The sequence below is a fragment of the Onychomys torridus genome, chromosome 4 (genome assembly GCF_903995425.1).
Source record: "Onychomys torridus chromosome 4, mOncTor1.1, whole genome shotgun sequence".
Taxonomy (NCBI): Eukaryota; Metazoa; Chordata; class Mammalia; order Rodentia; family Cricetidae; genus Onychomys; species Onychomys torridus.
This window is the reverse complement of record NC_050446.1, coordinates 126,903,762-126,930,940: the sequence shown is the minus strand read 5'-3', so window position 1 is coordinate 126,930,940 and position 27,179 is coordinate 126,903,762. Positions and strand designations below refer to the sequence as shown.

The following is a 27,179-nucleotide window of genomic DNA, read 5'->3' as shown; positions in this document are numbered from 1 at the left end:
CTACTGGCATCTATTGGGAAGAGACCAGAGATTCAGGGTGCTGTTGAATAATCCAGTCGTGCACAGTTTGGCCCCAGTAAAGAAGGATCAGGCCCAAGGTTGGAGACACTGAGGCTGAGAATCTACATTACAAAGGTGTTCTGCTCAGTGTTCCCGTCAGCCTGCACGTGTGTGCAGAGGGCCTGTGGAGGAGTCAGATGCTTGCTTTTCCCATTCCATCCCATTCAGAAGGCTTGGGCACACCTGAGGCCTCCAGGAGGCTGCCTTGCTCTCTTCACATCTTTTGTTAAAGGCACCATCCCCACAGTGCTGAAGGAGGAAGCCAGCACTGCACATGTGTCCAGGTGGCTGCTGCTGCCTGCAGTGGACCTGGAGCTGTGCAGAGAGGAGGCTGCCCCAGACCTGTGCTGGTGATTCACAGCAAGGCTCCCACCCCTCGGAGAGCTCGCCCAGCCTGGCCCTGGCCTGGCTGACTGCAAGCCCTTGGCTGGCCTCCCCAGTAGCAATGACTCAGGTTTTCCACCTGTAAAATGGGAGGGGTGGCTCTTGCTGGCATCTCCAGTGCCAGCAGCCCCGACCACCCCACCCCCCCCCCACCCCATGAAAGGCAAGTATAAGAAGCCACCTCTGCAGCTAGCTGCTGTTTTCACTGCTAGTAAACCTGCCTTTGCAGTTGCTCAGTTAGAAAGTCAGGGGCTTCCACACTGAAAGACAGGCTTAATAGCTCACTCATGTGGGAGGAATTAGCAGTTTTATCCCTGGCTCCTCAACACGTCCCAGAGCCCACAGGCGATGGGGTGCGGTGTTGCTTCTGAGCACCAAGCCAGGCATCAGGACCACGGGGCTGGGCAAGTCACTAGGAAGTGGGTGGAAGCCTTGGAAATCCCTAAGTGCACCTGCTACTCAGTATGGCTCCTCAGCCCTGGGGACAGAGGAAGAGGGTAATATGTCCCCTAACATGGAAGGAAAGGGTTAAGTTTGGGCCTCACAAGGCTGCTGCTCAGCCTCCCGGCTGGCTCCTGGCTCCCGGATGGGGAGGGGATGGGGAGGTCCGGGGGCCCTGGCATGGAAAGACCTGGCCCTCTGCCCAGCCCTAAGCTGTAGGACAAGAGCCAGACGCTCAAGCTGACTCACCAGGAAGGCAGGGCTGTGGAGGGAGGAAGGGAGAGAGGGAGGGGCCTAAGGGAGTGGGCGGGACCTGGCTGCCGCAGAAGTTCCTTGGTCACCTGGCTGGGGCTGCACCTGTCTCTATTCATTGTCTCCTGCAGCCTGCGTCCCACAAAGGGCTGAGGGGTGGCTCTGGGTGCTGGGTCTGCTGAGGAGGGTTCCCGTCTCAGTCAGGTGGGGTCCTGTACATAGCTGAAAGTGAATCTCTGCTGTCTGCTTCCTCCGAAGGCTGCTGTGAGCACTTGAGCATGGTGTGCCCATAGAGAACTGCCTCAGCTTTCATTCGCTGTGGGTAGAGAGGAGCAGAGATGGGAAAGACCTGCCTGCCTGCACTCGGCCACCTCCAGCACCTCTCTCCTGGGGCTGAGGACAGCTCCCATAGGGTGTCTGAAAGTGAGCCCTTCTCCAGAGAAGGGCTAAGCAGGAGGGAGCAGGGGAGGGAGTGGGGTGGGGGGCAAAGAAGGGGGAGTGTGGCCCAGGGAACCTCTGGGAGGAAGCCAGACTGGGTGAGGTCTGAGGTGATGAGGGAGGAATCACCCACTCAGGGAGGGGCAAAGAGCTCAGGAGAGCACAGATGCTGGCAGGTGGGGGGGGGAGCGCGCCTAAGAGGTGGCAAGGGCTGGGCTTAGGGGTACACTGCTTACCTAGCATGCCTGGGGATCTGGGTTCCACTCTCAAGCACAGCAAAATACACACACATGCATGCAGTCTGTCTATCTGTCTATCTATCTATCTATCTATCTATCTATCTATCTATCTATCTATCTATCTATCTATCTAAGAGAGAAAGACAGAGAGAGAGCTGGAAAGCTCTAGAAGTTCTAGAAAAATGGTGGGAACATAGTGATGGAGGGGGACCTCTAGAAAATGAAGCCATGGGGGGCAGATCCTGGAGTACACAATTTACAGTAAGAATCACCCTCAAACTTCAGCTGGCTGTGCCCTCAGCTCCCAGGGTTCTGTGAGTCTGGGTTGTGTAAGGAAGAAGTAACTTGAGCAGTGGAGACTGTGAGGACTGGGCCTGTCTATGCACAAAGGAGCATGAAGACCCAGTCCATCCTGTTCCTGCCTGTCCTGCAGGGAAGACTGCCTGGATTCATGCATGCAGAGCAAAGTGAGAGCAAGTTGGCTTAAGTGACTTGTGGCCCTTCCAAGGATATAATGTTTGGAGGTTCCCACTTGGGTCTCCAATCCCCGCCTCTCCGCTGCATCTCTGGAGCAGATTCCTCTGGGTCACAGTGTATCTTTTCCCTCTTGCCCTCAGCTCAGCGCTCTGCCCACGAGCTGCCCATGGTGGAGAGACAAGACGTGGACAGCTGCCTGGTCTATGGGGGCCAGCAGATGATCCTCACAGGCCAGAACTTCACAGCGGAGTCCAAGGTTGTGTTCATGGAGAAGACCACAGGTCAGTCGCTTTCTCTTGCTTCTCTGAGCCAGACAGAAGTGAGCCTCACACCACACTCAGCCTTTTGGGTAACTTCCCCTTCTTCTGGCTCATTCCCCTGTGACCACAGCCACACAGGTCACTGCTGATGTGGATGGCATGCTTGAATTGGTCCTTGGATGCTTCCTTGGAGACTGAACTTGTCCCCTTTCATCAACCTTGTTTTTGTTTTCATATATTTTCCTCACATAGGCAAACATTTTTAAAAATACCTTTTCCTTTTCCTATTTCTAAGAGGAGAAACCGAGTGCTTTGCAGCTCTGAGGTGGGCATTGGGGTGTCTAGGTCATTGTAAAGTGGACACTTTGTTACTGAGGTTTGTTGCATAAGAGAAGCAGTGTGGGAAGAGGCTCAGCTGGAATGTGGGTCCCCTTTTGGAAATTGGAATGTTGGGTCTGATGAACTCTGGACCTCCTTAGACAAACCAGGGTCTCATCTATCCAAGGCAAGGTGTCTGGGAGTGGACAGCCATGCGGTATAGATGGAGTGGCAGAGCCTGGCTAAGGGTAGCATTGAGGTGTCTGTTAGATTCTGTGATTAGATGACTCACTGGGTAGTCCCCAGTGGGGACGGGGAGAGCAGCAAGCAGATTTGGGAAGCTCCATCGCTGTCGCAGCAGCGGGAGGGGACAGCAGAGCAAATTCTGTGAAAAGCCTGAGGTCTGAGCAATAGGTGTGGCGATCTGAGGCGCCTGTGTCCAGGTGGCTGTGGGGACAGGAGATACATTGGGATCGGAAGTGAAAGTAAAAGTGACAATATAGCCTGTCCCCAGGTGGGAGGGGCTTATATAAGGTCATGTCCTTTCCCAGTCACCGTTGATACCATTGCTGGACAAGAGCAGGGGGCCGGCTGTGAGCAGAGCATGTTCCCAGCATCCCTGACTCCCTCACCTCGTGGTCTGAAATCTGCCCAAGTCCTGATGACTGAAATCCATGCAATCATGCATTGCCCAGTTCGTCTTGACAGGCAGAATTGACCCTTGTGGTGAATCAGCAACAGGTGGCTTAGAGGCCACTGGAAAGGTAGGAAAAGAACATAAGTGAGTGTTAGGAGACCCCAAGACAAGGGCAAATAACCTGCTCCCTGTCACAAACTCATGCGTCCCACTGGAATGCTCATATAGATGGGGAGCAGGCAGGAGGCAGGGGCTGACTTACTACCCACAGGGCTCTGCTGACCAAGACTCTCTGCTTACACGGACACATTTTTGAGTCTATAGTTTAACTTGTGCTTTTCTGGCTGCATGAACGTTTGTGCTGATGCTTTCTGGTCTTTCAGAACCTGGGTTTAAACCGACACAGCATATCACACTGTGATAACGTCTTGCAGTGCGTTATCAGCCTGTTTCTTTTTATTGAGAGTGTGTAACCTGGGTAGAGACATGGGTCTGTTTGGTTTGGGCCCAAGGGTTACTTTTTCCATTGCAGTGATGGCTACCTTAACAAAAACAGCTAAAGGAAGGGTTTGCTTTGGCTCACAGTTCAAGGGTCAAGCCCATCACGAGCAGCTGGTCACAATACATCTGTAGTCAGGAGACTCGGAGTCCTGAGGCTAGTGTTCAGTTCCTTTCTTCTTCTAATTTGGTCAGGCAGTGGTTCTCCTTTAACCTCGTCTAGATCACCACTCACAGACACCCCTGGGGACTTGCCTCTTTGACTCTAGATCTTTGTCAAGTGGACAATACTAACCATCGCAGTATGCTGAGGTAACAGGCTGCCTTTAGTGAATTTTAGTAACAGGAACTGTAAATGCCCAGGTAACAGCACGTTCTCTAGGTTGGCTGCATCTCCAGGATCAGGACACTATCCTCAGTCCTGCTGTGATATTGACAAGACAAATGTGGCTTTACAGCATCATGAGGGGAACAAGCTAATAAGACACAAACGTTTTGTCACTCGGGTCCAAGGTGGCAGAGCCTCTGTATTGATAGAGACATCTAAGAAAGGATGGGAAGATGGAACCTACTGAGACCCTCCTGCTGGGGGCTGCCAGTGAGTTCCTGGATGTCTGGGTCAATAGCTTCAATGAACTGCTTGCTGAAAGCAATGAGCGCCGACTTAGGTATTGGCTGTAGTTAGACTTTTCTTGGACCACCAGCTCCCAAATAATGACTTCTTATTAATTATGAAAGCTTGGTCTTAGCTTAGTCTTGTTCCCAACCAGCTCTTATAACTTAAATTAGCCCATTTATATTAATCTACATTCTGCCATGTGGCTCGTTACCTCTCCTCCATACTGTACATCCCACTTTCTTCGTGTCTGGCTGGCAAATCTCTCATCTCCCCCCCTCCCCCAGTTCCCCTTTCTCCCTAGAAGTCCCACTTAGCCTCTCCTGCCTAGCTATTGGCCATTCAGCTCTTCATTAAACCCATCAGAAGGTGCCTTGGCAGATGAGGTTAAACAGCGACCCATCTTCACAGTGTACAAAAGGGTTACCCCACAACAGTTGGCTACTGTGCAGCTCTCTTGAGTTCCAGAGCCATCCATACCTTGACCTCACCATCAGAAGCATTTGGCCTTGAAAAGTCAAGTTGACCCAGTGGGAATAATCATAATGGCACATTTCGCACCTAAGTCAGCATGCTGAGTTATTATTATGCCATTATTATTAAGCTGATGATCAAGGTCGGGGCCCTCACCCATAGATACATGTAGCCTCAGCCTGTGGTTTGGTTTCCCTCTGTGAACTGGCTCATCAGTCCTGCCCCTGGAGTTGGGGACACATGGGAATCACGTGCCCTGTCATTGAACACCTGTGGTTGTCTTTGTGGCCCTCCAGCCTCCTCAGAGCTCTGGCCACATACCTTGTGTGAGGCACATGTTGCCTGTGTGGGTTTGGATTGGACAAGTTTAGGAGGTGGGGATGGGGCTGCCAGCTGCATGGTCCCAAGCCCAGGTCCCAAGGTCCCATGGTCCCAAGCCCAGTCTTTGAGGTCAGACTGTGTGATGGTTAGTTTTTAGTGCCACCTTGTCACAACCTGGAACCACCTGGGAAGAGAGGTGGTTTGTTATAGTTTTTTGGTTTTTTTTTTTTTTTTTTTTTTTTGAGACAGGATTTCTCTGTGTAACAGCCCTGGCTGTCCTGGATCTCACTCTGTACACCAGGCTGGCCTCCAACTCACAGAGACCTGCCTGCCTCTGCCTCCCGAGTGCTGGGATTAAAGGTGTGTGCCACCATCACTTGGAGGAAGAGAGTTTTAATGAAGAATTGTCTAGATCAGGTTAACTGATATGTCTGTGGAGAATCACTCTGATGTGGGAGAACACAGTCATTATGGGTGGCACCATCCCTTAGGCACAGAAGTAAAAAACAACAAACAAACAAACAAACAAACAAACAAACAAAGGCTGCCTGCCCATAAAAAGCAAACAGGCAGCATGGCTGCACTTATTTCTCTGTTCTTAATTATGGATGCTGGGTGACCAGCTGTCTCAGGCCCTTGCTTCTGTGGCCTCCATGAAATGATGGCCTCTGACCCATAATTGGAAGCCAAATAAACCCTTTCTTTCCTGCATTGCTTTTTATCAAAACATTTTATCACAACAGCAGAAAGGAAAGCAGTCAGAGCTTGGTGCCATCCTTCCCTGGGTGGACTACTGGACCTCTCTGAGAAAGGACTTCTTTTGGTCAAATTCAGGTGATCACCATTCTGTGGAGTCGAGAAGATAGGAGGGAGCAGGCTGGGCTCTGTACACAGACAGTGCTGAGTCCATTGAGAATGTTCATAAAACGTGAGCTGGGTGACCAGCTGTCTCAGGCTCCTGCCTCTGTCTGTGACCTCCATGAAAAGATGGACTGTGACCCATCATTGGAAGCTGAATAAACCATTCTTTCCTTTTGTTTTGACACTTTGCAAGGGAAGAACAAAGCCAAGTGTTCACCTAGAGAGCCAAGAGACATTCAAAAGCAACAGTCACTCATCCTGAGCCAAGCTCTGGTCTAAGCATTTGCTATCTGCTTAGACCAGAGTCTTAGTCCCATGATAGCCCTCCAAATGAGCTACTCTTCCCCAAGTTCTGCAGTGAGACTAGGCACAGAGATTAGATGACATAATGACTACCACACAGCTGGTACCTGTGGTTCAGGCAGTGTGGCTCCAGGGTCTATAAAAGTGCAGATCTGGCTTGATTTGCTCTAAGATCCTTCTTGATCCCCAAAGCATGGGCTTAAACCAAGTTGAGTGATGGAGAACCCTGAGTTCTGCTGAGTTGTTGGTATAATATGTTTCATCACCGAGAGTCTTTCACACCAATTCCAGGATCTCAGGGACCAGCGAGGCCTTCTGAGGCACCCTGAGTATCCCCCAAGAAGTAGGCTTCCCTGAGAGGGGTATGTGGCTCCTCTCATGACAGGGGGGCCTTGATAATTTGCAAGGTGCACAGCCTGCTCTTTTGACCCCAAGGGTTCACCTCCTGCAAGGGGGATCCATGTAACTGAAGTTGGTTTTTCCAAAACCGATCCTGTGTCCATCTCCATGGACACTTGGCTAGTCGGCACTGCATGCAGGGTGGGGCGGCCGGAGTTTTCCAAGGCAGGGGAATCCCAGCTGCTGTTCTCATTAGGAAAGGTGACAGCTTCGGGCTAATATTAGCCCCAGAGTTTGGTCATCAGCACCGGGAGCCTCAGCATGCTTTTTATAGCTGTCCACTAAAATGGGCTTGGCACTTTCCACTCCATCAAGAGGACAAGCTGAGGAGGTGGAAAACACTGAGGAGAGGGGCCATGGGTGCTTGAGTTAGGAGAGCCCCGTGTTTTGGAAAGTGTGGTTCTATTTATAGCAGCAGCCATAATAAGGATCATTATGTGTTTCGATCCTATTTTTAATTCTTCGTAGGACTTGCAGGGACCCGTGAGACTGTGTTTGCTCATCTTTCTGATCTCAGCTGATCCTCTCTCCCCTTGGTTTTCCTGGCTGCAGAGAAACTCTCTTTATTCTGTCTTCAGATGCTCCGTGCTCCTTCATGCCCCAGGACCTTGGCACATGCCACCGGCTTTGTGACATTCTTCCCTGTTCCTTCACACACAGTGTCTCCTATCACTTAGAAACCACTTTCCTTGAGCGGTGTTTTTGCTCAAACCTTCGTGGTTCAACCCCTAACCCAGTGTACCCTGTCCTGTCTCACAGACATGCTTTGTTCTCCAGGTGGCACTCAGCACTTCATTGTCTATCTGCTGTCTCTGTCCCCTGCTTCCCACACTAGACTGTTGGTTCCTTGGGAGCAGGGATTTGCTGTTTGCCACTGCACGCTCAATTTATAGAATAGTCTCTGTGCATACATAGTAAGTGTGGTGTGTGTGTGTGTGTGTGTGTGTGTGTGTGTGTGTGTGTGGTGCTGAAAGAAAGTAGCACCCCCTTTTGTTGTCCCTCCAGCCTTGAAAAGTGCCTGTGCTGTCCCCATTTTGCAGACAAGTTGATTGAGGTTCAAAGATATCAAACAGGGGACCCTGGGTTAGCCCTCAACTGGAGCAAGATCTGGAATCCTAGACCACCATTTCCCTGAGCTCTAGAGTGATTTCTCCCGTCATGTCAGAGAGAAATCAAGAGAATGACCAGGGACAGTTCTGTTCCCATGTGTTCTGCAAAATAAAAGATGCATAGCCTTCCAGGGAAGGTCAGACTGGGAAGCAGGCTGTTCCTGCCCTCGCTAGGAACCCTGGCCCCTGGCCTCTGACTTTGGGCAAAGTCGGGGGTCCCAGCAAAACATTGCAAAACAGGAAAAAATCTAAGGACACAAAAACACAAGCAGTGTGGTTGAGGAGACAGGGTTACCATGGCTACCAGTGACTCTCAAGGCTGGCACATCCAGTGTTTTGGAAGGTTCCTCCATGTGACACAGGGGTTTGGAATTCTTCAGCTGGTAAGTCCTTCTTGATTCAGGCCCCTGGTCCTGGCCAAGCCACTCCCGGGCTCTCTGTGTCCCGCGGGGGCGTAGGCTGGACACAGGCCCACATCGAATTACTCAGCTCTACAACTAAAATTTTTTGAAGCGGGTTTCTTGTTTTGTTGGATGGTTTTCTTGGCGCAGACTGATGGCAGAGGCTCCCATCACCTGTCGAGAAGGCAAATGGTTTTTTTTTTTTTTTCAAGAGGAGGCGTAGGTGGTGGAATCCCCTCGTTCCCACTGAGTCACTGAAGCCAGCCGTGACTCACTTTATTGCCCCCAGGTTCCCAAAGGCTGTATCTCTTGGACTTTATTTAATAAATAGAATTATGTATGTGCTTAAAATATATTTTGAAACATTTTTGCTCAGAAAGTATTTTTCCATGAATGAGCGTGGTGAGGGAATTCGAGGTACCTTGACAACAGCACCCTCTGCACCTGCTCTTCTTCTTGGGATATGGCCGGGAGGCTTGGGTGGGCTTCTCTGAACAGTACTCAGGGGAGGATCTCTGGAAACCAGACCCCAGGCTGAACGGCATGACTAAGGCTCAGGAGACCTTTGCCCTGGTGACTCACTCAAGGCCGGTGTCATACCCTCTCTCAACCCCCTCCAAAGACAGACGCCAGACAGCAGCTCTGAAGCCTCACTGGAGACAGAAAGTGCATTATTTTCAGACAGCTGCATGTGTGCCCAAGTCTCCTGCCTCCCTGCACAGATCAGTCTCCTGAGGGAATCAAACTGTCCCTTCTCCCACCTGGGCCACTTTCTCTGAGAGGCATCCTTACCTATGCATCCTCACGGCTCATCCTCACTCTGTGTGGAATCTTGGGGAGCGGCCACATGGGAAGGAGTTTCCTGGTTGAGTTGAATTGTAGGGTTTGCATCCTCAGAAATTGATGGAGCCAGGCGTGGTGGTACATGCCTCTCATCCCAGCACTTGGGAAGAGGGAACTGGATGTGCCTGAGTTGGTAAAGCTCTTGCCTAGCACACATGAAGCGCTGGGTTCCATTGCCAGCACTGGCTAATCTTTAATCCTGGCATGCTGGTGCACACCTGTAATGCCACTCCTCGGAGGGGGAGGTGGGAAGGTCAGTTCAAGGTTACCCTTAGCTTGGCTGCTTGGGCTCCATAATACCCTGTCCAAAAACTTCAAAAATAGAAAACACATAATAAGAAAGAAAAAAAAAATTAAAAACTTGTCCTTGGTGCCAACAGCCTCTGAGCCACCCTGCTGGTCAGTGGCTTAGCTTTTGGAGTGCCCATCAAAATCCCCAGTCTGTCCTCTGCTGTGTCTTTGGGACTCATTTTCCCAAACTCTGAAATGGAGTCAGTGGTGTTTTAATATAATCAGGAGATGGCGACTGTAAGTATAGGCACACAGTGGGTGCTCTGAAGGCATCAGCTGCCCTCCTGGGGGAGTTCTGACCTCTCCACATGGAGTCTATGAGGCAGGGCCTGTTGCTTTCCTGGCAGTCAGAATCCTGGCACAGCAGACATTATCTCCCTTTCACATGGAGAACCTTCAGATTCTGGCATCCGGGCCCAGCAGAGCTGGGGTGAGGGCAGCTCCCTCCCTTTCCCCTCCACGGATGGGGGTGCTGAGTCACACGCCATCCACAGACTTCCTTGAGGTGACAGAACTCAGCAGTGGAGGGCAGGGCCCCAAACCCCAGTTTCCTGGTTCCCAACATGCCTGGGGTCTGCAGCCTGCAGAGTTGTCTACAGATGATGCTCAGCTTGGAGAACAGCGGCTGCAGCAGGGGTGGCGGCAAAGCAGAGCACAAAGGGCCTCTGTGCAAGGCAGGCTCCCCTACTCACTTGTCCCCCAGGCTCTACTCACATCCACCCTTGGATATTTATTTATTGAGCACCTACTGTGTGCCAAGGGCAGCGTGGCAGATAAAGTCCCTGCCCTGGGTGGGGTGGGGGATGACGCTTCAGGCTTGTTTATAAGCATGACAGAGTCTGCAGAAAGGCTGAGGGTGCAGGACATTTGCTTCTTGTGACCCTCAGACAAGCCTTGAGCTGCTCTCCTACATGCATCCCAGATAGCAACAAAGAGAGGAGCATGCGTGCTTGCAGAAAGTGGAAATCAGTTCTAAAGTCTGAGTGTGACTGGGCATCCCCTTCTTTCTTTGGTGAAATCTGGCAACTCTAGGCAGAGAGATGAGAAAGGAACTTTCCAGAAGAGATGGCTTTGAGCAGTGGCCTAAAGGAGGGAACGGAGGATGTGTAGACTCAGTCACGAAGAGTCTTACGCCAGACATAGGCCAGAGGATCTGTCCAGGAGCCCAGACCCTGATGGGGATGGGCTCTGTGGACCATGGGGTGAGGAGCATTGGAGAGAGACATCTCTTCTGGGGCTTGTAGGCATGGAGAGGAGTCTGGTTTTGTCCCTGAGGCAGGGGGACATTGGTGGAGGTTTTCAGTGGAGTGTGTAATGTGACTACTGTTTCAAGATTACTCAGATGATCTTTAGAGGGTAGGTAGGAACAGGGGTGAGTGGAGACTGAGAAACGGAAGAGGCGCTGCCACAGTGGCCTGGGACGAGCCCCGCCAAGCCAGTGGGGTCAGGAGAGAGGCTTGGTGTAGGAATGCAGTGGCTTCATCTGCAGCACCGTGTAAGTCTGTCCAAGCAGGTCAGAGGTCCTAAGTTAAGGGGACACCTCTGGCCTCCCCGAGTCTGCCTGGCAAACAGCTCTTTACGCTGGTAACCAGCTCTTTATGCTGGTAACCAGCTCTTTATGCTGGTAACCAGCTCTTTATGCTGGTTAACCATCAAAGTGCAGTCTGAGGCGACTTCAGCACCCTTCATTGAGCTGGAGCTTGAGGACAGGGCCAGGCTGCTTCAGGCCTGGTTTCCTGAGTAAACTGACACTTGGATTTCCTCCACATGGCGCTCCAGCCCAGCAGCAGCTCAAGGCCCAAATGCTGTGTGTCTGTCTCCTTCCTCTTCATGAAAGCTGGCTGGCTCCTCCTGGGTGTGATGACACCATCCCCTCTTCCAGACAGATAGCTGGGGCTCAGCCCCCTTCCCCAGGCCTGCTGCTTCCTGTGAGCCCCTCCCTACCCCTGCTGAGCTGCCAGCAGACATAGAGTCACAGGTCTGCTCCTCTGTCCCTCTACCTTCCCCTTCCCCCTCCTCCCCTCCTTTCCCCCTTCCCTTCTCTCCTCCCCATTTCTCCCTCCTTCTGTCCATCTGTTTTGTTTGTTTGTTTGTTTAAGACGGGGTCTCACACAGCCTAGGATGGCCTTGAACTCACTATGTAGCTGATGGCTTTAAACATTTGATCCTCTTACTTTCTGCCTCCTGAGTGCTGGGGTTTCAGGCATGTGCCACTGGGCCCAGTTTACGCAGTACTGGGCGTCAATACTTAGGACCTGGGCATGACAGTCACTCTGCTAACCAAGCACTATCTCTAGTCCTGTCCATCTGTCTATCTGTCGGTCCGTTTATCCACCCATCCCTCTGTCTCCCACCTGGCTCTCCTGCTTCTGTCCACTCACCCCTCTTTTCATCCTTCTGTCCATCTATTCGTCTTCTCCATCCTCGCTTCATCCCTCACTCCATCCCTCCTCCCTTCCTCTGTGCACTCTGGTAAGGTCACCTAATGAGGATACTCAAAGCCTGTGACGTCTGCTGGGTTGATCCCCTCATCCCCATCTTCCCCTTTAGTCTTGTAAGGCTCTTCTGTCCTTCTGTCTGACTAAGGCTGGCCACCAAACCCTGATCCTTTTAGATCTAGGGAGTTCCCCCAAACACCTGCTCCAAAGACCGAATTCCTTTATTTTGTCTCAAGACAGCAGATATGCATGTAGCCCTCTCAGGTCTCACAGGCTCAGTGTACCTGAGCCCCAGACCTGCAGTGGAGCTGGGAACTGGGGAGTCCAAGATGCTGGGCGGAGGCCCCATAGAGCATCTCGGGGATTAAGTTACATGAATTTTGCATGGTTTCTTGTTTGCCCCACAGCCCCTGCTCCTTCCCCAGCCTCTGTTCCATGGCAGGGACTGCAACAATTCTGACTTGAAGCCTGGAGAGGGCTGGGTGACTCTGAGAGTCTTGGGGAGCAGGGAGAGAAGTGGAGAGGCTCTGAGCATCAGGAGGGACAGGGGCCAGAGGCAGGGTTCCCATTCCAGGAGGATGAGGACTTTTGAGTCTCTGTCATGAGCTCTGATGAGACGCCAGGTGCTGCCTCCCAGTCTGGGTAACCCCTGGAGGGCAAGAGGACATAATCCCTGTCCTTAGCTGTGAGTGAACAGGGCCTAAAGTGTGGTCTGAACCAAGTCTGTGTCAGCACCCAGCTACTATTGTGGACCCGAGGGTGCCTGTAGACAGGCAGGTCAGCAGGTAGCTGCTGTATACATTTTTCCTAAGAAAAACTTTTTTATATTAAAAAAATAGATTAAGGGACTGGGAATGTAGCTCAGTTAGTAGAGAGCTCATCTAGCATGAATGAGGCCTTGGGTTTCATCTTGGGTACAGCATAAATTGTGCATGGTGGCACACACCTGCAATCCTAGCACGTTGGAGGAGACATGAGAATCAGGAGTTCAAGGTCGTCTTCACTTACATACAGAGTTGGAAGCCAGCCCAAGTTACATGAGTTCTTGTCTCGGTTTAAAAAAAAGATAAAAATGCAAATAGGTTAAAGCCAGCATCACATCCCACGTGTCTTGATTAAGTGATAGGAGACAGGAGGTGTCACTGAGCTCTCTCCTCAGCTAACTCAGCCAGAGGCGTGGCCTGGGAGTGGCTGGGACCCAGGCTCCCTGCTTTTTAGTGTTTTACTCTTGAGACAGGGTCCAGCCATATAGGCTAGCCTGTTCTGGAACCCTCCATCCTCCTGCCTCTGTCCACCAAGCGCTGGGATCATGGACCAGCACCCCCCACCTACAGTTGCCTGTGTCCAAGCAGCCATGTTTATAGACTCACAAGATGGTCTCATGCCACATATACTGATCTGTAGACACTGATCCAGGGTGCTTCTTAATAAAATGGGATGTGTTTTCCAGTTAGGAATGCATAGATCTACCTTATTCTAAGGACTGCCCAGTATTGGCATAGCTTATGTTTAGCTATCCATCTATCCATCCACCCATCCATTCATCTACCTATCCACTTACCCACCCATCCATTTACCCATCATTTAACACACTGACATTTATTCACCCATCCATCTACCCACCCACTCACCCATCATCTGTCCATTCATGTACCCTTCCATACATCCACCTATCCATCTGCTCATCCATCCATTTATCCATTATCCACCCACAATCCATATATCTATGCATCCTCTTACTTACCCATCCACATACCCATCTGCTCATCCATCTGCTCATCCATCTGCTCATCCATCCACCCATCCATCCATCCATCCATCCATCTATCCATCCATTCTACATCAATTCATATACCCACCCATCAATCCATTCACTAGTCCATTCTTCCTTCCTTTATTGGCTATAGGCTGCAATAATGGATTCAGCTCATCCTTATCTATGAGTTCCTTCCATGTCCAATCTATTCATTGAGCAAGAATGCAGCATAACAAGACCCCACTCACTGGAGGGTTTCACTGGCAGTCAGTGCTGGCCGCCGGACGTGAACCCGGTTAGAGTGAGGTGAGCCTTAGGGAAGTCTCTGGGGGTTAATTTTGAAGGCACTGCCTTAAGAGTGCAGTACTCACTGATACTCATAGCACCACTTCTCCCATGCCCCGAGGATGTGTGCAACTGTGAGGGTGGGGTGCAGCGAACATAGGGTTGCTCAAAAGCATGGCTCCGAGACTCAAGGCAAACTCTCTTTCAAGCCCAGCCTCTGAGTGAGCCTTCTGGGTGATGTGGCTCCATAGAGAAGATGGCTGAGACCAGCTTCCACTTTCCGCTGGGAGCTATTGTGCTCAGAACTGAGTACAGGCTCTGTGAGCATGCACAGCCACTGGGTCCCCAAGCTCCTGCACTTTGAGTCTCTGGGTACTAAAGAGTTAAAAGACAGGATGGAGATCCTGACTTTAGCTGGCTTTGGTCATTGCTGGCTGCATTTTTATTTACATACAGACTTCTTTCTCCTTTTCCCTCTTCCTCATTCCTCCTCATTTTCCCTCCCCCTCCCCCTAAAGCCTCCCACCCCAGCTCCAAAGGCTGAGATTACAGGTGTGTGCTGTGGCACCCAGCTTGAAAATACCCATTAAAATACTTTATATATATTAAAGATTTATTTTTTTATTATGTATGTGTTTATGCACCATGTGAGTGCAGTACCCACAGAGGCCAGAAGGGGGTGTTGAGTCTCCCAGAGCTAGAGTCACAGGCAGTTGTGAGCCACCCTGTGAGTGCTGGGAATGGAATAGCAGCAAGTACTTCCAACCACTGAGCTGTTTCTCCAGTCCTCTAAAAAGATCCATTTTCCAAAGCAAAGCAGCAGGGAGCCATGTTGCCATCTCATGTAAGAGACACCACCCCAGCACCATTCCTGTGTAGATTCCAGCCAAGCCCTGCAGGTAGATATTTCATCATTGCAAACAGAGAATTCTTGTTAGGTTTGACTTTAAAATGCATGCATTTTCAGTCTTAACTCATGCTGAGATATGTGCCTGTGTTCAAATAACCTGCATACTCCAGCATAGCAGCCCCCACTGAACATCTACCGTGTGCTTACACAATGCTGGAGCCTGATACTTTGATTGATATACTCACTAGGAGATGTAAATGCTCCAGTGCCCTCATGTTTTAAATCAGAGATAGAGAGACTGAGCATCTTATCCAAGGCCACACAGCTAATTGGGGCAAGCAATGATTTCAGGCCAGGTCTGTTTGTTTTGAAGTTTGAAATAAAATGGCTGAATGCTGCAGGGGACAGAGAGTAATTGGCACTGTTGCAGGGCATTTCCAAAAAGGGTTCTAGGCAGTGCGCCACACAGGTCTGCCAGTGCACTGGAGTGGGCGGGCATTTCCTCTGACACCCACGTTCCTCCCATAACCCTCACCTGCCAGCTCCAGAGGGTCCTGTCTTGCATAGCAGCGGCCTCAGGAAACTCAAGCCTGTAGGACAGGAGCCAAGACCTAAGCTCTGGGGGGTGAAATGCCACTCAGGTGTGCCCAGCCTGGGCTGCCTGATCCTTCCAGGTCTAGCCTGGCCTCCTCCTCTGCAAACCTGTGACCCTAGCCAGTGTTCTCTCTGACTGGGACTCAGCTTAGCTAGCGGGGTGAAGGCCTGACATGCCTCAGGGCAGCATATGGAGGAACAGGTTGGAATCTGAGGGACAAAAGATTTGGGGACCTGGATAGGCATTAAGAGTTAGTTCAGAATGGTGCCCAGAGCAGCAAGGCAGGAGCTGGTATAAGCAGGACCTCGAGGACCATGGCAGAGCTGTGCTGGTGGCAAGGGGCACAGGAGGCAGGAAGGGTCTGAGGAGGGCTGGAGAATCTGTCACTGCCATGGGGTGACTGCAAGGTCCTGCCTACAGATGCCCTTCTTCAGCATCTCAGAGCTGGCTGCCTTCCTCTTCCGGTTCACTGGAAGCCTCTCCCTTGCTGTTCACTTGGGCTTGACTGTAGCTTGGAGGCTGTGGTTTAATAGTTTGTATCTTCACACGAACTTCCTCTGAGCCTCAGATTCCACTGTTGACAGCGCTGAGCTGACTCACTGCTAGACTGTCCTCAGCTCAGCTCCTATTGGCGGAGCCTCCTTGGGTGGTCACGCCCGTCAGTGAAGGGCGAGGCCTCTGCCCTTTTCTCCTGGGTCCATAGACCCAAAAAACCTATCTGTCACAACTCGTGTGACACCCTTTTGTGAACATTGCCATCTTGCATGTCAGGATTTCCTGTGCCACAGGTCAAGGATCAGCTCAGCTTCTTGACAGTTCTTCAAGGAATTCTGTCTTCGCCTCCCAAGGATGAGCTTTGAACCCAACCAACTGTACCCCTCCCCCTCCTTCCTCCCCTCACTGTCCTTTTGGTCTGTTTCTTGAGAGTCATTCTGTAGCGCAGGCTGGCCCCTGCCTCACCCTCCCAAGTGCTCCTCCAAGCAGTGAGGTTTATGTGGAATTAAGCTCAGGCAGTGAGCGGCTGAGCAAGAGGGGGGCCTCTTACAGCTTCCCACGTGGGCTTCTGGCTCAGCATTCATGCTGCATTCAGTGAGCAAGGTTGGAACCCAGAGCCTGGCTGTGCAGCCTGGTCTTTTTCTTTGACATAAAGGTGAGGCTAACCCCTGACTCGTCCTGTCCCGACCTTTGCATGCTGTAGAGCTGGGTGTTGACAGCCTCCAGCCACTGGCCTTTGGTGTCCATTTGGCCACCATTTCTCCTGCTTCTGGAGCGGCTTCACCTGTAACCTCAGCAGTCATTGACATTGTCAGCAGTTGATGACATTTTTGTATATCCCATTATGGCTGTTGTTTTTTTTTTTTTTTTACAACGTGGTCGGTAGACAGCCAAGAAGCCTGGTCCCTTCCACAGGGTTCTAAGACCAGGAAGAATGGCTGTATCTGTCTTCTTCTGCTATGAGTGTGTGTGTGTGTGTGTGTGTGTGTGTGTGTGTGTGTGTGTGTGTGCGCGCGCATGTATGTACACATGTGTATGTGAACACCTGCATCTGTACGAGTACAAGAGGAGGCCAGAGTCTGATGTTGGGTGTTCCCTATCACTCTGCATCTCACTTTGGGTGTGTGGTGTCTGCGTGGGCACGTATACCTGTGTGCACCATAGCAGCAGCCGGAGGAGGACTTTAGGTGCCCCGCTCTATCACATTCCACTTTTGCTTTTTTGTTTTGATTTACTTTGTTTTTTGTCTCTCACTGAACCTAGAGCTAGGTTGGCAGCTAGTAGGCCTCAGAGGCCTTCCCATAGTCACTCCTGCAGCACCGGGGTTACAGGCACAGGTGTGGCCATCTCTGGCCTTTTATGTGGCTGCTCAAGTCCAAGTTCAGACTTGTACCTCATGGGACCACAAAGCCAGGACTGAAGTTCTCTGGCTTATCCCTTTTCCTGAGACCCTCCAATAACACCGACTTGGTAGCAATTACAGGATTTTTGTTAGGTTGGGTTTTTTTGTGGGGGGAGGAGGGTTCCTAGGCCAGTAAGTCCAAATGCTGCTCACAACCCACACCTCTCTGGCCAACCCTCAGAGTTGGGGGTCCTAAGGGATTACAGCAGACACTAACAGCTTTGCCCCAGAGAGTTCTGAGGCCAGATGTTGGGGTGTGCTCTGTCTCACAGCCCACCATAGTGTGAGCATGCTAGAGCCTCTGCCGAGTCAGGGAACCCAGTGGACTCTGACTCAGCATTTTCCAAGCATTTACTAGTTTTGAGAATGTTCCCTTTCTCATAAAACCCTTTAATATCCTTCAGCATTCATGCTCCGCAAACACCCTGGAAGCCCTTGTGGAAATGTTTTGTGTCAGTGTAAACTGCCCGGCGGTCAGTGTAGGTGGTCAGGAGAGAAATCTATGATTTGAAAATGAAGAGTTTTGTTTGGCCCCGTTTGCTGGCCTCAGACTTGAGGAATGAACGGTCCTCTGCCCCTGAGAACGAGAGGCCACTGCTAAGCGACTCACATGGGAGCGCAGAGTGGGCTTAGGGGTTCCCTCGCTTCCTGGTGACCCATAAGTCAGGCACCCTCAGGTCACCTGCTCTGTCCTGATTTAGAGTGAGATAGCTAAACCACCTGTGTTCTCAGATGAGGGGACCATGGTGACAAGCCAGGACCATAAGGAAGCTCCTGAGACAGCCTTGGGATTGAGGACCTTTCTGAAATAGACAAATGTAATCAGGTGCCATGGAGAACAGTGATTTTACTTTAAGAAAGAGAAATAGGCGTTTGGATTGGAAGAGATTGAGGTGGTGGGGTCTGCGGTCCCTCGAGTTTTCTGTTGGCAACACGTTTCTCTCCTGCAAAAAGAACTATTTAAATATGTGGACACACATACTTCCATTCTTGCTCTCTCCCTCCCTCCCACATCTCTCTCACACACAACTCTCTCAAACGCATAACACACACACACACACACACACACACACACACACACACACACACACACACACCTGCATTCTGACACATCTCCCTGAAGGGAATTGATGGAGAACATGGGCTGGGGGCTCTGTCTTACATCCTTGGCTTCTCCTGGTTCCTTCAAAGGCTGTTGTTTTTGTATTTTCCAGATGGGCAGCAGGTTTGGGAGATGGAGGCCACGGTGGATAAAGACAAGAGCCAGCCTGTAAGCCTCCAAGACAGCCCCAGAGTCCCCACTGTGGTCTCTGTCCCCTGCTCCCCCTCCCTCCCTATTTTCTCCTCCTTTTCTCTATTCCTTCCTTCCTTTCTTTTTTCTCTCCTCCCTCCCTCCCTCCCTCCTCTCCATAGTGAACTTCATAGTGAACTCAGCAAGTACACACTGCACTTAGAGAGCTGGCCACTTACTGAGCCCCAGGCCCTTTGGTTTGTGACCGTGACATCTTTACACACTTTGCTAGATCAACTTCCCTTGCTGAGGTAAAAGGTTAAATTCCCTTCAATCAAATTTCTCTTTAAATGTAGGGAAGGAAGCCAGACGGCCTGCTTGCTGTAGGTGGGCCTGGGTGGACTTGGTTGGGACCTCGGTAGGAACCCCAGCATGCTGTATATGGTCAAGTTCATGTCAACTGCTTCCTTCTAGAACATGCTTTTCGTTGAGATCCCCGAGTATCGGAACAAGCACATCCGCGTACCCGTGAAAGTGAACTTCTACGTCATCAATGGAAAGAGAAAACGAAGTCAGCCACAACACTTTACCTACCACCCAGGTGAGACCTTCTCCCTGACACCCTCAGGTTCCCAGACAACACTGACCAAGGGCTCGGGATTCCCAGGTCTGCTGCCAGCTGGGTTACCTGCGGCAAGTGACTCCCGCCCTCTGAGCCTCAGTTTTCTCCTGTGTTGGAAGGCACTTCCCTGTGAGATAGCTCCCCGTGTAACACACTGATGCCAGGTGCCGTGTCATCCGTGGTGTCCTTGGTGGGGACAGGGCATTTGCTAAGCAGATGTCTCTTGCTGTCCCCCCTGTCTTAGGTTTGATCACATTCAGGGTCAAGGTGGACATGCTCTAGAATTCCCAGGGTCCTTGACTGTCCTCACGTGGGTGGAGTTACTTGAGGCACAGCCAGACCAGGTCTCATTCACGAAATTCTGTAGGCCCAAGACAGTGGAACTAACCTCTCACAGAGTGGTTCCAGTGACAACCTCAAGGTGACCGATAGGTTAGGTGACAGCAGCAGCTACAGATTGACTCACCCTTGGGAAAGCCCACCCCTCCACCCCTCCTCCACCCCTCCACCCCTTCTCCACCCCCTCCCCCTCCCCCCCCCCCCTCCACTCCTCCACCCCTCCACCCCTCCACTCCTCCACTCCTCCACCCCTCCACCCCTCCACTCCTTCTCCACCCATCCACCCTTCCACCCCTCCACTGGGGAAGGGGTGTAAACCCGTAGTCCCAGCCCTGAAACCCCAGAGCTCCACTGTCTCTGACTGGTCCACACATCTGACCTGGGTGGGCCCAGCTTCCTCAAGGTGCACTTGTGTGATTCCTGTGAGGATGCCACCATGAGGACTGATGTGATGTGCTGTCGGGAGCAGACGTGGCATCCCATAGGCCCCAAAGCTGCAGGGAGAACCTGGCCCAATGCAGAGCTTTGGGTTTCAACAAGGAGGCTGTGTCCTCTGCTTTCTGGTGTCCTCCAGGTGTCTGCAGTAGCAAGGCCTCCCTGGGCTGAGTGTCAGTGCTGGGCTGGTGGAGCAGGGCCTCAGAAGGTCCACCCCTCGGGTCTCTAGCTGTCCAGAACTGCGGTGCTGGCCTTTGAATGGAATTTGCAGAAGTGGTCTTGGGGACCTGGAGTCAGAACTGTAGCCCTGCTCACCTCCTCCAATCCTGACTCTCGGAGGCTGCCCCACGCACACTTGGCAACAATCCTCTTGCCCATTAGTGAAGTTGTCCCCCCCTCCCAAACCTGGTGATGGAGGTGTTGGGCAGGGGTTGCCTGTTTCTCTCCTTGCTATGATCAATACCCAGCAAAAGCAATGTGCGGGACGAAGGTTTTCTTTTGACCTTTAGAGGAGGTACCGCCTTTCACAGTGGGGAAGTAGGACAGGAGTGAGAGGCGGCTGGTCACTGTGCATCACAATCAGGAAACAGAGAGACAGATGCTTTTTATTCAATCTAGGAGCCCAGCCCATGGGATGACACTGTCCTCACTCAGGGTGGGTCTTCATGCTCACCCCACACTCCTTCACAGGCACACCCAGAGGTGTGTCTCCTGGGTGACTCTAGATCCTGCCGAGTTGGTAGTGAAGACTGACATGGCTGACTGAGTTGGACAGTGTCTAGTAGGAGGACACACAGCGGGGGTGATGGAGACAGATGGGTCAAGAGGAGGAAAGTCATTACAGCTTTCTCCTCTCAGCTCCACCTTGACGAACGAGGCTGCCCAGACTCTGGCGCTGAGTCAAGCCTACCCTCTACCCACCCGCAGCAGGGAAAGCTTGTAGTTCAAGGGCATTACTGAGGTCAAGTTTCACCTGAAGACAATTCCAGGGGTGGATCTTATGGCCCAAGGCTAATGAGCGACAGACCAGCCATGCTCCCACCCAGCTTCCCAAAGCCAGGCTTCTAGCTGCTGTCCCTTCTCCTCAGCATGCACTCACACAGGTCTCCATGACTGCTACAGCCCTGTGCTCTTCTCTCCCACAGTCCCTGCCATCAAGACGGAGCCCAGTGATGAGTATGACCCTTCTCTGATCTGCAGCCCTGCCCATGGAGGCCTGGGGAGCCAGCCATATTACCCACAGCACCCAATGCTGGCCGAGTCCCCTTCTTGTCTTGTGGCTACCATGGCCCCCTGCCAACAGTTCCGCTCGGGGCTCTCATCCCCCGATGCCCGCTACCAGCAGCAGAGCCCTGCAGCGGCTCTTTACCAGAGGAGTAAGAGCTTGAGTCCAGGCCTGCTGGGCTACCAGCAGCCGGCTCTCCTGGCAGCACCCTTGGGCTTGGCCGAAGCCCACCGCTCTGTGCTGGTGCATGCTGGCTCTCAGGGCCAGGGGCAAGGATCCACCCTGCCACACACATCCTCCGCTAGCCAGCAGGCCTCACCTGTGATCCACTACTCACCCACAAACCAGCAGCTCCGTGGCGGGGGGCACCAGGAGTTCCAGCATATCATGTACTGTGAAAACTTGGGCCCCAGCTCTGCCAGGCCCGTTCCACCATCCATCAACCAAGGTCAGAGGCTGAGCCCCGGCTCTTACCCCACGGTCATCCAACAACAGACTGCCTTGAGCCAAAGAGCTACCAAAAATGGACCCCCAGTCAGTGACCAGAAGGATACTATGCCCACCGGAGTGGCAATCAAACAGGAACAGAACCTGGACCAGACCTACCTGGATGACGGTAAGAAGCTGTGCTTGCTCAGTGTCCCCGTCCTGGAAGCCCCCATGTGGCCCAGTCTACCCTGCCACCTCCTTGGGCCTCAGTATCTCCATTTTAACCTGAGGGCTGATATAAGATAACCTTTAGTGTCACACGCACCATCTCCCTGTGGGAGCTTGGGGGTGGGTGCTGGCAGCCACAGTACCCCCCCCCCCCCCCCGTGCCCACTCCAGTAGAAAAAGCCAATGAAGGGAGTTCTGGCCACCGGAGTGTCCCCTGAGGTCATGAACTGGGTCTGTCTCACCACGTCCATACTCTTTCCGTGGCCAGATTTAGATGGACGGCAGGAAAGCAGAAAGGAAGGAAGAGTCCTTCCTTTCGTGTGGAGGAAAATCCCACTTTATGCCCCTCTTCTGTGCATGGGGGAGGGGCGGAGAGCGAGGAGGGAGCCCAGCTTTGAAAGGGGCTCTATCAGGAGCATGAATGGGGGCTGCGGGCAGCTCTGGCACGTGCTGCTGGGACACAGGGACCATTGATGGGGGGTAGCAATGGGCTTCCGCTGGGGCAGCAGAGCCAGGGAGAGGATGGGAAAGGCTTTGTCAGAAGGTGCCCCAGCTTGTGGGTACATGGCCTGGGCAGGGGCATGGCTTGTCAGAGCAGCTGAGACGGGTTGATCGGGTTCTGAGGGAAGCCACACTCACCTGAGATGAGTGGGGCACCCAGGAGGCAGAGAGGGTGGGGCAGGCAGAGGAGCCTTCCCTTCCTTTGGAGGGCTCCGAAAATCAGAGATCTAGGATGGAGGTTTCTGAATTGGAGGAAGAAACTCTAAGTGGCCAGCTGCTCCCTGCCCCCAGCTCCAGCTCACAGCTCATGGTCAGTAGCATCTGATACCTGGTGGAGTGTCCCACATCCAGAACCTCCAGGACAAATGTGGTTTGGATTTGGGGATACTCTGTAACACTGTGTTATCATTTCTACATCCCTAACCCCCAAATCTGAAATCTGGAGAAATCTAGAATTTGAAACTTCCTAGGAATCATTTTGATGCTCAATTTTTGAATTTTAGAGCATTTTGGATTTTTGGATAGAGGATGTCTATCCTACCCCTGAAAGCACAATAACTTAGGACTGCTAAGTCCCAAGAGCCCAGCAGGGACCAAGGTAGGGTGCTCTAGAACAGTTGCTGTGGTTACCATAGAGCCTAGGACTGATGGCAGATATGTGGGTGACAGGAAATTATGCTGTGTTTGTTCAGAGTCTTTGAAGTCTTGTCCAGACTGTTTACCCGGGTGTTCTGAGACTTCTAACAGCTTCCGTCTCTCTGATGGAACTATCAGCCAAAGAGTTAAACCAAAGACCTTTTGGGACACTTTCTAAAGCGCTGCCCCACAGGCCTGGGCAGTCCAACCCAATAGCAATGCTGTGTGAATCACCAATGGAGCCTGGTGGTCAAGTGAAGCAATGGCGGAGTGCCCTGAGGTGACCAGGACACGCTCCATCTGTGACTGTTAGACAGCCGGGGGAGAGCCAGTCTTTATGCTTGATTTAAAGAGGGTTTTACGGCAAAGAGAGGCAACAGAGTAGCAGCCAATGGCAGCTGCTCCCAGAGACCGGAGTGTAACTGGCCTCACTCCATGTGGAGGCAGGGGACTGACTCCACTGGAGGCAAGGTGCTTTAGGTAGTAGTGTCCAAACAGGGCAGGTGTTTCCCAGAAGCCTCTGGGGAGGGGTTGGTTTAGTCTCTGGAAACAGAGATGTGCCGGCCCCTCCCATCCACACCATCTTCTTGCATTAAAGATGAATGCCAGTCACCTTAGTTATGGAACTGTAGGTAGATACCTCGATGGGTCAGAGGTGGTCCCCTGTGTCCGCCACAGCCACAGATGTACAAATGGGATGGCTCATGTTACAGAGGAAGCAGCTGGGTTTGGGGGCCTTGTGGGACCTCAAGAGATGGCTTTCTAGACACAGACAGGCTCACAGGTGTGTTGGGGTGAGCTCCCCTCCCCCAACATGATTCAGCCCTCAGACATGGAAAGATTTGAGCACAGATGGCTTCCCCTGCAGGAAGCTTTTCTTCAGTACCTCTTCACTGTGTGTGTGGCCCCCTGCTCCCCCCACCCCGGTGACTGGGGAGAACCTCTGCAAGAAGAGTCTGTGGCTTTAAAAGGTGAAAAGGTTGGGTTGTTGTGGGACTTCTCAGAGCCTTGACTGTCCTGGTTGACATTAAAAAAAATTTATAAGACGGAGGTGCCTGGCACTTCCTAGACAGTGTATTACACACTTTGAGGGAGGTCATTCTCAGGGTCTCTGTCCTCTGTTAGCCCACACAGCCCTGGAGGTGTGGCCCACAGCAGGTCTGATCCAGGAGCCCAGCGCTGGTCCCTCAAATTCAGGCTTCTCCATGTATGCTTTGTCTCCCATGAGTCATGTGTCCCCAAGGCCGCACTGTGTCACTGGCCGGTTTGTTTGGTGTCTGGCTTACTTTATTCCCAAAGCTCTGCTCGGTGTGGCCCACTGTGCTCCAGGGTGAACTCAGAAAATGTGGATGCAGTTTGGCTCTTGGCTGCCAGGGCTTTGGGTCCTCCCGAGAGGCCTGGCCCTACACCCAGGACCCTGCACACATTCCTCTGTGGCATAGGGTTCTTGATCTGTTGTTTGGGGTTTAAAGCAGACAGATAGACTCAAGACATTCTTCTATCTGCCTGAGGGTGACTTTTTTGGGGTCCTTTCAGCTGTCATTAAAGGGGTCTGTCTCCATGGAGCCAGAGCTGGTAGCCCAGAACATAGGTCACACTCTGGCAGTGTGTTAGCGGAGGACAGTGGACATGTATCTCTGCATAGAGGCAAACACTGGCCTTGGAAGTTTGCCCAGCCTCTCCCTTGGGTCCAAGGAGCTCCATACCCTAATGTCTCCAAACCTGGCCCATGACCAAGTGCCCTGTCGTGTGCCCCTCTTCTGGGCTGCATTCCTGCATGGGCTGCATTCCTGCATGCTCTTGACTATTCTGGGCCTATTCCTTCTTGGGCTGAGAGCTCATCTACTTTTCCTACTCTGGTGGGTAAAGATGCTTACAGAAGTCTCCTCGAAACGGGAAATGTGTGACATTCCGGATGCAGTGGCTCCCCTTCACCTGCCCTTGACATGTTGTCTGTAAATGCTGACCTGCTTTGTCCTGGCTGGTGGACCCCCAGATTGTACCTGGGCAGTTCAGACTGCTCCAGTACCTGACTCCCTCCTCCATCCCTCCTCCATCTTCTCCAGCTCTCCCTGTCCTCCCACTTCGTCCCCCCTCGGTCCTTGACCCCTGATCTCTCCCCACTGTTCATGCCCAGATCCCCAAGTATTTGCTGGCTCCTCCTGAGCCAGGCACTGCCCTGGGCGTTTTGGCGGGGGGGGGGGGGGAATGGGGGATAAGCAACAAAGCCTTGTCTTGGGGCGTTTTTGTTCTGTTCAGGGACAGATGTAAGTGTAGATGCCAATGTCTAAGGGAGTGAATTGTGAAAAATGAGGGAAGTCGCACAGGTTGGGAGCTGGGTGGCAGCTGGAAGGAGGGCATGCCTGGGAAGGTCTGAAGGGAGAGCATTTTGGGGAGTGGGAACAGCAGGTGATGGTGGCCTTGAGGTCAGAGCAGCAGGGGCTGTTGGGGTTTTCTGCAGTGGTGATCTAGGTATTTTTGGAAAAGGTGGCTCTGGCTGCCTTTGAGAAACAGATGTAAGGGAGGCAAGGGTTGGAAGGAGAGAGTCAAGTTCACGTGTCGTTTCCAGGACAACCAAAAGTTTACAGTCACACACCCCCCATCTTTGAATTTTTGTTCTTCAGTTTCAGGTTATTATGTTCAACTTCAGTCCAAAATACTAGATGGAAAATTCTGGAAAGCATAGTTTTTCACAATTTTTCCTATAATGGTTCTTTTATTGTCAGTGGTCTAGTTTGTAAATTGTTTTCACTGGCTTGCACATTTAGATAACACAAAGTATTCATAGGGCCCGATATGGTCTGTAGTCTGAGACTCTCAGAGTGTGTACCTGGGATGCATGTTCATTTTAGATACAGCTAACTTTGGTGAAGGTGAATCCCCAGCAGGAAGGAGATGGAGCTGAGGTGAGCATCTTTCCCCAAGTTGGGTTGTTCGAGACACATCTAGAGTGCCAAAGTAGGGCAAGAGTGTAGGTTATCCCCCACCACTTCCTTAGTGTGACTGCAGAGGGGCTGTGGTTCTGTGCTTGGGTACAGGCCCTTGGGTGCCATGCCAGGGAAGGGGGGGACGCAGAAGTGACTGTCACCTGTGACTCTCACCATTGATGATGCCTCCTGGGAACCATGTTGATGCCACAGCTGAACTGTGGTTTGAGGGTCATTAGGCCAGCTCACCACCAAGTCCACCACAGCCCTGGGGGCATGGGTGCGCCCTTGGGTCTGAGCCACAGGAAGGAGGCTGTGGGGGCAGAAGGAGCAAGGGCCAACTCAACAGGCATCCTTGATGTCTTTCTGCCTCCTGGGGAGAGAGGATGTGGTCTGGTGCTGGCTGGAGCCTGGACATGACCTGTGGGGACAGCCTACGCTGTGCACACACGTGAGTAAGCATCTATGGGGCATGGGAAGCGCTGTTTTGAAAGCTGTTCAGCTCATGTCCTTCATAGGAAATGCAAGAGCAGTAGACATTGGATGAAAACAGTATTTTCCACTATATCTAAATATTGAACCATATTAACATCCACCCCCAAATCAATAGTGTCGTGTTATAAGTGGGTCACCCCAAAATTACAGCCTGGATATTCATAGCTTTGTGTATGAGAGTGTATACTGGGATTTAAACGCAGCGCCTTGTACATGCCAGGCAAGTGCTCTACCCCTGGGCTGCATCCCCAGTCCTCTTTCCGATTTCGATGTTGTTTTCTTCATCTCTAAGCCGTGGGACACAGGCATCGCAAACAGACTGTGTTTATGTACCACCACCCTCTATGGGTATGAGGACCTGCAGTATGTGAGGGTTTGGTTTGTTTGTTTGGTTTGGTTTTGGTTGTTGGTTTTGATTTTCACCTCTTCTCTTGTAAAGAATTAATGCCAGTGCCTTGGGGACAGTACCATTCACCTTGGGAACTTTTGTCCTGGGTCCTGAGTCCTGGGCCGTGAACTGATTCGTATTAGGACAGAGGCAGAAGGGCCCAGCTGCCACTCTGTCTTAGTGAGCACCTGTGTGCAGGAGCCCCTGGTACCTCACTTGAATCAGGGCAGAAGTTACAGCCACTCCGGGGAAAACTGAGGTGTTACTACATATAGTGTTG

The 27,179-nt window shown here is 51.9% G+C and overlaps 1 protein-coding gene and 1 long non-coding RNA gene across 9 annotated transcripts in view; one reads left to right on the top strand and one right to left on the bottom strand.

Moving 5' to 3' along the window:
• Nucleotides 1-27,179, top strand: part of Nfatc2 (nuclear factor of activated T cells 2) — a 128,853-nt gene that overhangs the window by 80,113 nt on the left and 21,561 nt on the right. For all 5 annotated transcript variants that reach the window (XM_036184682.1, XM_036184684.1, XM_036184680.1 and 2 more), the window contains exons 6-9: nucleotides 2,432-2,572; nucleotides 18,658-18,713; nucleotides 19,149-19,275; nucleotides 21,216-21,911. In XM_036184682.1, the coding sequence (XP_036040575.1) occupies nucleotides 2,432-2,572; nucleotides 18,658-18,713; nucleotides 19,149-19,275; nucleotides 21,216-21,911 (1,020 nt within the window). The remainder of the gene's footprint in view (nucleotides 1-2,431; nucleotides 2,573-18,657; nucleotides 18,714-19,148; nucleotides 19,276-21,215; nucleotides 21,912-27,179) is intronic.
• LOC118582125 lies at nucleotides 18,253-22,326 on the bottom strand. 4 transcript variants are annotated; one of them, XR_004944734.1, is made up of 8 exons: nucleotides 22,195-22,317; nucleotides 21,902-22,016; nucleotides 21,633-21,809; nucleotides 20,015-20,322; nucleotides 19,363-19,657; nucleotides 19,201-19,216; nucleotides 18,541-18,635; nucleotides 18,253-18,387 (listed from the first exon to the last, which is right to left on the bottom strand). It is a non-coding gene; the product is annotated as an uncharacterized LOC118582125 (long non-coding RNA). The 4 variants fall into 4 exon arrangements; XR_004944733.1 differs by lacking the exons at nucleotides 18,253-18,387; nucleotides 18,541-18,635 and adding an exon at nucleotides 20,744-20,848 and having other exon boundaries at nucleotides 18,845-19,657; nucleotides 22,195-22,320; XR_004944732.1 differs by lacking the exons at nucleotides 18,253-18,387; nucleotides 18,541-18,635 and having other exon boundaries at nucleotides 18,845-19,657; nucleotides 20,015-20,848; nucleotides 22,195-22,326.